General features: G+C 36.3%; 1 protein-coding gene across 4 annotated transcripts; it reads left to right on the plus strand.

Moving 5' to 3' along the window:
• The first annotated feature begins 510 nt into the window (after positions 1 to 510).
• Positions 511 to 5,333, plus strand: NFD1 (Ribosomal protein L21). 4 transcript variants are annotated; one of them, XM_088870882.1, is made up of 6 exons: positions 511 to 747; positions 884 to 1,377; positions 3,776 to 3,856; positions 4,544 to 4,645; positions 4,747 to 4,821; positions 4,913 to 5,333. In XM_088870882.1, the coding sequence occupies exons 1-6, from the start codon at positions 669 to 671 to the stop codon at positions 4,982 to 4,984; spliced, it is 903 nt and encodes a 300-aa protein (XP_088727008.1). In that variant the 5' UTR covers positions 511 to 668; the 3' UTR covers positions 4,985 to 5,333. The 4 variants fall into 4 exon arrangements, with proteins under 4 accessions (XP_088727008.1, XP_088727015.1, XP_088727012.1 ...); XM_088870889.1 differs by having other exon boundaries at positions 531 to 747; positions 3,776 to 3,863; XM_088870886.1 differs by lacking the exon at positions 511 to 747 and having other exon boundaries at positions 870 to 1,377; positions 3,776 to 3,863.
• The last annotated feature ends 2,930 nt before the right edge of the window (positions 5,334 to 8,263 follow it).

Genomic DNA, 8,263 nt, shown 5'->3' on the forward strand with positions numbered 1-8,263 from the left:
TTAAAATATATTTTCATCTTTATTTATAAAGTTTAAAGCTTCAAAAATAGTGTAGATCGATATATCTATAAAAACTTGATAATCTTGAAAATTGACGGTCAAAAAATGCGTTACAAAATATACTATTTTTCAAACTTGAAATCCATTTTTTTCTCATTTCCATGCATCTTGATGTCGAGATGATCAATTTGAGGATATTTGAGCATCAAAATAACATCTTCTAGTGAAAGTTTTGAGGTAGAGCTCAAATTTGATTGATAAGAGCCTCGGCTCTATATAAACTTTTCCCATTGAAATATATGACACATTTATCCAAATTTCCCCTAGAAACATAAAATTTTGATGTTTAAAAAAAGTGAATATTTTTCAAATATTTTTATAAGCTTGAGATGACTGAGTTGGTCGAACCGATCCAAGTCCGCAGCTCTACCAAGTTGACTAGGACTGATTCAACTGCCCTAGGGGACTTTTGGAACACTTCTTATAGTGTTTCAAAACCACATATTTTTTATTGTTGGATCAATGATCTGGATTGAGATTGGTTTGAATCGATGATCTAGGAAATAAAAAACATGAAGTAGGAGATTATAGAGTGGGGATAGAAAGGGGATCTAAGAAAATGTTGAATAGGTTCAGAAAAGGGTAAAAAAACATAAATAGGGCATTTTATGGTGAACTCGTACCGATCTCAATCCAGATTGGCTACTGTTGATATCGGACGGTTAACATCACGTTTGAGACTTCAAAGCAAGTGTCACGCCATGCTCTTGTCCTCCCGCGCTACAATTTTTGCTATTTTCTTTTTATTTTCTTCATATTTTAAAAAAAAAAAACAGTGAAAACCTTTTAGGGCTAAACCCTCTCTCTCTGTCTAAACATGCAGGCTCGATGACTCTGAGACGAACTCTAGCTTTACTTGCCCGATGTTGCCTCTCACCTCAAACTCTAACCCTAAATCACTTTTACGCCCTCAAGCCCTTGCCTCTTTACCGTATTCCTAAATGTCATCGCTCTCTCTTTTCAATTTCTGCATCGCACTTCCGCCAGATTCCGGCCAGGCAGGCGATTTTTCGGCCGTTTTCAATGCCGGGAAACTCGAAATCCGACCATGATTTCGGCGAAGAATTAGAAGAAGATGATGATGCTGATGAAGAATCAGAAGAAGATGATGATGCTGATGAAGGATCAGAAGAAGATGATGAATCTGATGAAGAAGAAGGGGAAGGAAATTCAGTGTCGAGATGTGTGGTTGAAAGGGCGGATTCTGCTGTTGCTAAAGCGGAAGATGCAGCGAATATTGGTTATAAGGTGATCGGCAGTTTGGGACCCTCGGATCGTCCATTCAAGCCGTGGGAGCCAGTGTTTGCAGTTGTTCAGGTATGTCTATTGTGTCTGAGAGTGTTTTGAAATTGCTGTCTCTCCATTTCACGCCATTGTAACGATCTGCTGCAGCAAGTTTTGCTAAGTTGTCTATTGAATTGGCATCCCTGGGAGGCTTACTGTTTTCTTATTTGTTACATTTCTTCTGTTTATTTTCTTGGTACCAATTAAAGTGAAAATGTCTCATTTCAAATGACTGTTTGCTTCATTATTTTCACATTGCTGTAGTATTCAGAATTTTCTGTTTGAATTGAGAAATAGCCATGCACATTTGAATCACAATGGACATGAGTACTCAGGGGGGTGAGGGTGGGAGGGAGAGCAGGTAGCAGAAGTCTAGTTTCTAGTCAGGGTATTACGTTTAGGTTGGTCACAGAATTATGGGGTGGTTCGTAGTTGGTTAATTGATATCATGTTACTCACTTCTCACATTGATTTTGACAAAGTTCATTTCTGAGCATTGCTGTAAATACTCTTTCTTTGAGTGGTTAATGAAGGAATCAGCTGGTAACACCAGGGACTTATTTTTCAAATGCATTGATTCCATTGAAATAAAATCTAGAAACATTGTGTACGATAATTGTACTCTTGATTCCTGAAATGGAAATTGGTAACCGATAAAAAGATAATTCCATCCCTTGTCAAATTCGATAGAACCAGCAAGTTAGTAACTAGAGTGCTTTCTATAATTATTATGAGTTGTGACCCTGACCAACAGTTTGGAAGTGGCATCCTGCACAGTCCTGCTTGCTTCAATAAAACTGTCGTTGCCAACAATGTGACATAAAGTTCATGATGATGCTAGGCAAACTCCTTTATTGTCCGGAAAGCCTTAAGAGAAAGTTGTGGGAGGAGACATCTCAGAATCCCATTTGTTAATTTTTTTATCAGTTCTTCCCATCTGTAGAAGTTTTTTTTTCTAAATAAAAAATTTCCCTTCCATTATGCTAGGCTTATTAACTTGAGAGAGTGAGTAACCATTATGACTGCCAAAAATGTAGAGGAAAAAATGGTAAAAATATGTTGGACGGGAAGATGTAATAGAATGGCTAAAAATTGATGTACAAATGTGAATATTCAGTGCTTCATCACAAGCGGGAACTGATACCAACTGAAAAACAAAGTTCTAAAGTTTATAGATATCTAACTTCTATTACTATGTGTACTTTGATGATGCCTAGGTTATGACACATGTTTATTGAGGTGCAGTGCATATAAGTTGGCTGTGCGGCACTGGGAAAGGTCCTGTAGTATGTACATGAGAGTGAATACCTTGATGGAATTGAAGAAGCCTATTGTTTGTAGGTTCATGGGCATGGGGACCAAGGGGATTTGGCAAGTGGCAATGGGGTTTCTTGGACTGGAATGAAAGTTGATTGAGCTTGGAAACTTTACGGGGTGAGGCTGATCTTTGAAACAAAAGACTGAGAACAAGGAGATGTGAACATCTAGAGTCTCTGTTTTAGGAAAAGGTGCTCCAGAACTGCTGAAACCTGAGTACTATACTGATGATCTATAGTTTATACCATGCATCATCAGCACACTCACGTAATGAGATAGAATCGATGACAAAAAGATCACATTTCCCTTTCTTGCCAGCCAAATAGACTTCACTTTTTTTGAGTCAACGGCCCCAGCTTCTACCAAGTGATCATAGGCCATAGGCGCATAGTCGCCTGAACCATCCGACGAATCATATGATGAGTGGGCACCATTCGGCGTATCTGAATAAAGGTATGGCGGATTTGCCAAACTTGGGCTGGTGAGATCAGAAAAAGCTTGCAATATGCCAACGAAATAATAAGTGTTACGTACTGATGTTCTATAGCTTATACCATGCATCATCAGCACATTATAGAATCTATATGCCAAAGAAATAATAAGTGTTATGTACTTATATCAATACCATGCACACATTCTTTAATGCCTTATTTGATCTTTGAGGTTGCAACTTGTTTTTTCTGCCTTTTCGTATTGTTATGTTTAGTATGAGATTAATCGAATGATATAGCAGTAATAATTGTTAATATAGTAGCAGTTCTAGACTCTGCTTACATGTCTAATTTCTGGTGTTAAGTTGTCAGTCTGTCTCGCACTTGTGGAGTATTAGATTCTTGAGGGCTACATGAACTGTTTCTGGCTACTGCTGCTTATTATTTTGTATATGATATTTCTACTTTGCTGGAAGTTCAAGTATGTGAATTGACTATCAAATTGGTAACTACTATTCTGCTTGTTCTTTTATATCTTTTGGTAAGTTATGTGGACATTTTTTTGCTGAATTTGGTCTTCTTGAAGATGGACGATATTATAATGTATTCCTTTTCGCAACCTGGGACTCCTTGAATTCGTGTTCTCACTATTTAATATGGACTTCCGCCTTTGTCTCTTCCAGATTGGTTCTCATCAATTTAAGGTCTGCAATGGTGATTCCATCTACACTGAAAGGCTGAAATATTGTGAAGTAAATGACAAGGTATAAGGTACCTCAAAATGCACAAACTTTTGGTTCCAAAAAAATTAAAATGCATGCAGAATCTTTTTTCTTCCTACTTTCTTAAGAAAGATAAACATGGTGTTTACATGGATATGTGGGTTTTTTCCTATTCTATTTGTCCTTTTTCCAGTCTTTTACTTGGGTATGATGCTTAATAATTCTCTATAAGCAGAATAAGCAGAATTTTGATGCTGAGTTCTCTTAGCATGAAAAGAGTTTCTTTTGGACTCCATCTTGAGCAAGCTTAAAAATGGATATGAGATTAGCTTTCAGTAAAGCTGGGTGTTCCAGAAAAAATAAGATATCCGAGTTGTTTTTATGAAGTTAGACGATATCCATATTCTTAATACTTTATTTTCAAGCAGCATCATGGACTAGAATCGTAATGCTTATCTCCATTTCACAATTCCACAAGTGAAAAAATATAGGGTCTGTTGAGGTTGAAATTGAAAAACACGGGGTTCGTTATGGGGCAAGCAAAATAATTTGAGTGAATGGAGCAAATAAAATATTGAGATGCATATTTTGAGAATTAAAAAAGAAGAGGAAGAAAAAGAAGAAGAAGAACAAAAGGACTTGGAATTTCCAGATATACTACATCAATTTTTCATAACAAGAAACACAATCATGTTTCTGTCGGCCTACTGATATGTGAGCATTTTGCAGTTGATTTTGAATAAGGTTCTGATGCTTGGGTCAAAGACACAGACCATCATTGGTCGGCCGACTCTGCCAGATGTGGCTGTACATGCAGTGGTTGAAGAACATGTGAGAGACCATAACTTCTAATTTACATTTTCTCTTCCTCTCACTAATGCTCTGAATTTAACTGTCGATAAAATTTAACACTATAATGCATTTTTACTCAGGCCCTGGATGCCAAAGTGATAATTTTCAAGAAGAAAAGGAGAAAAAACTATCGCAGGACCAAGGGTCACCGCCAGGTAATATTCACTAATATGGTTTGAGATTGGCTAATTTATTTCAATAGTGGTGGGATTGTTAATTTGGGTTTTCTTTATTTTCTTTTTACAGGAATTGACTAAGCTCAGAATAACCGATATTGAAGGGATAGATAAACCAGAAGCGGCTCCAGCTGCTGCTTAAAGACCAAACATCTGTGTGTGTGTGAGAGAGAATATCTGAGGATAACGTGAGTCAAACCGAACTTTGGCTTAACTCAGAATGGGCCCCTCCTGTTATTATTAGAGTTGGGGATGATTTTTGGAGATAAATATCTGAAGATTTTTGGAATTCCATTCATTGAATGTTTCATTAGTAAGGTGTCGTCAGTCTGCTAACTTTTGCCATGGATGTTTGGTTATTTCATGATAGACACTGTTGTTTTTCATCTGTCAATCTTGTTTTTCTTTTGGGATCTAGCCTCTTCTACCTCAAGATTTTGGGTACTAGAGATGGTTGTCGGTAAGGAAATAACATTAATATTCATTAGAAATAGGGTTTTGATATGCTATTTTAATTATTATTTTTTAAGATTGCTCGATTCCATTTAGACTATAGAAAAATCAGAGTCCATGTGGTTATAAACTTATTTAACTGTTCAATTGATAACTGTCCTATCCATGTATGGATGGTGATTGTGAGCGAGTTGGACCCGCTAGAACATGACATGATACGATGGTGGAACCCACTTATTTCGATCATTGACTGTAGGGATGATTGTAGGGAGAATTGCTAAGACTCTCAAAAATATACTTTTTAGACACTCTACCCTCACTTTAAACTTTTCTCACTTATTTTTTTCAAAAACCATCTTTTATACTTGATACCCTCAATTCAAAAAGTTATATTTTTTTTTTATGAAAATACCCTCCTTTCACATGACAAATCATTTTCGAATCCTAATAAAAGAAACACCAGACCGTATTTGTACAATGCCGACGGACAGCTCAGTCTGTCGTTTTTTTGCAAAATTTCGAATTGTCATATTAAAACATTGGACCGTAACTTTCAAATGTCGAACCGCCACCATGAAATGTTGGACCGCCACCATGAAAAGTTGAATCGCTTGGGCTGCCACCCCAACCAAGATCAGCACCATGAAATGTCGAACCGCCCATTCTCGGACCGCCACCAGGACCGTCATAATGAAACGTTGAACTGCCCATCCATTCTCGGACCGCCACCAGGACCGTCACCATGAAACGTTGAATCGCCCATCCATTCTCGGACCGTCACCATGAAACGCTGAATCGTCCATCCATTCTAGGACCGCCACCAGGACCGTCACCATAAAACGCTGAACCGCCCATTCCAAGAAAAAAAAATTGGGGGACCGGTTGGGGTGTAAAATGATGATGATGCAACCATTAATTGGACGGTGATGATTGGACTGGCTATAACCTTCAAGACTGGGGGCATAATTTTGATAGTGTATGTGGAACTCGCAATTTTCCCTTCATTGTATGGTGATGATGCAACCATTAATTGGACGGTGATGATCCGAGTGGCTACAACCTTCAAGACTGGGGGCATAATTGTGAGAGTGTATGTGGAACTCCAAGGAACATGGTGTAGACTTGTGCGCGTAGACTTCTATGGGGGGGATGTTTGTGCTTTATTTCGAGGAAGTTTTCCTTGTTATGATGAGCTTTTAAAAGTGATATTGAACTCATGAAAAATATTTATGAGTCCGAGAGAGGGAGTGATTTCAAGTCTACAGTAATATATGAAATGTACATTTAAAAATAATATCATGGGCATTTTTTCTGTACTAGATATTAAATATATATTTCATACGTTCGGTCTAAAGTGGTTTGGTCTAAAGTAAAAAGATAGACTTTAGTTAAAAACCAATTAAAACCAATGTTTAATTAATTTTTATTGGCTGAATCAACCAGTTTTGTATAAATAAACTTGCCAAACAAAGTTAGGCAATTTTTTGCAATAAATTCTATGACTTTAAATTAGGAAAAAGTTTATGAGGTGTTAGGCTTGTACTATTGATGTTAAGTGCACTCCAAACACCTTTTGGAAAAAGGTTGCTGGAAACTCTCAAACTAATCATCGCGATATATGGATACGAAGAGAAAAGAATTTGAAGTCATGAAAGAAGTGCATCTTATGATGCAATATTTGGACTGACCATTTTTCTAAATTTTTAATTGTTTATTTTGGTTGGTCTTCACTATTTTTTAGAGCTTTAAATTTCAGAAGCAAGTCCGATAATAGGTTTTTGTACCATTTAAAGGTTTTTCGGGACCAAACTTGCATTTTTCCGCATAATTTTAAAGTGTGTTGTACTTTGATTGTTTAGGGTTGATGTCTTACACAAAACTCACCTTTAAAATATTAATCATATTATTTTTATAATTCTAAAATTTCATTTAATCAGTTTGACCGATAGTTGAACTAGTTTCGACTGGATCAAACCCTTCATAAATTCATTGGCCAGTTCGATTACTGGAATACTATTATGCTCTCCTCGTAATAATGAATAGTCTAATACAAACAAATTTTTTAAATACACCCAAAAGTTTCTTTTTCTAACCCAATAAACATAAGCGGATCATTTGATGAGAATATTAGATATAGGCATTATGGGGATTCTTTTTTATCCCAAATTTGTAGATGGCCCTGTCATCATTAGAGGAGCAATTGTTAAAGAGAAATAAATGATCTTGAGTTATAAAATGCCTACAAATAGACACTCCAGTTTAAATGATTGAGGAGGACACAATTAAATGTTGGAGAAGGACTCAATGACATAATTCTTTTGCATTTCAAGGAGGGCCTTTGGGACATTTTCACCCAAAGACAAAAAAAAACATTTATCAATGATATATCTCAATTATGAAATGGAAGAAAGGGAAGGGTTTATAAAACGGATGTGGATGTGCCTCTTTGTGCAAGCTATGTCTCTTTCCTCCACAATCTAGCTTAAGGTGGAGGTGGAGTATTGAGTATTTTGTACAACTTATTTTTTTAGTTTGTAGAGATTGACTTTGCGATATTTGTAGTTTGTAGATATCTCTTAATCACTATCCGTACGATCAAGGGATGTTGATGTATATTGTTATATATATTTATATGTCAATAGAGAAACACACATTTTTCTCTTCAATTACGATTTTTCATATAACATGGATATGTGTATATAGTTGAGAATGGTTTGAGGTCTTAGCGGTAGTATTGTTGAGTTCCATGGTGAGGTTTTTGATTTCATTCTCACTAAAAAATAGGGGCTCAAAATCTCTATTGACTTACCATTTTACTTACCCAAAAAAAATATATGTACATAGTTTTTCGAGTGTGCTAGATGGCAATACCCATATCTAATGCTTGAGAAATCCAACACTTTATCTAAATATTCATTCTTGAAATCTTACTATACAAGTAATTAATGTCACGTGAAAACCCGCTCTC

The sequence above is a fragment of the Amborella trichopoda genome, chromosome 1 (assembly GCF_054954075.1).
Source record: "Amborella trichopoda isolate Santa Cruz 75 chromosome 1, AtrichopodaSantaCruz75HAP2 v2.0, whole genome shotgun sequence".
NCBI lineage: Eukaryota > Viridiplantae > Streptophyta > Magnoliopsida > Amborellales > Amborellaceae > Amborella > Amborella trichopoda.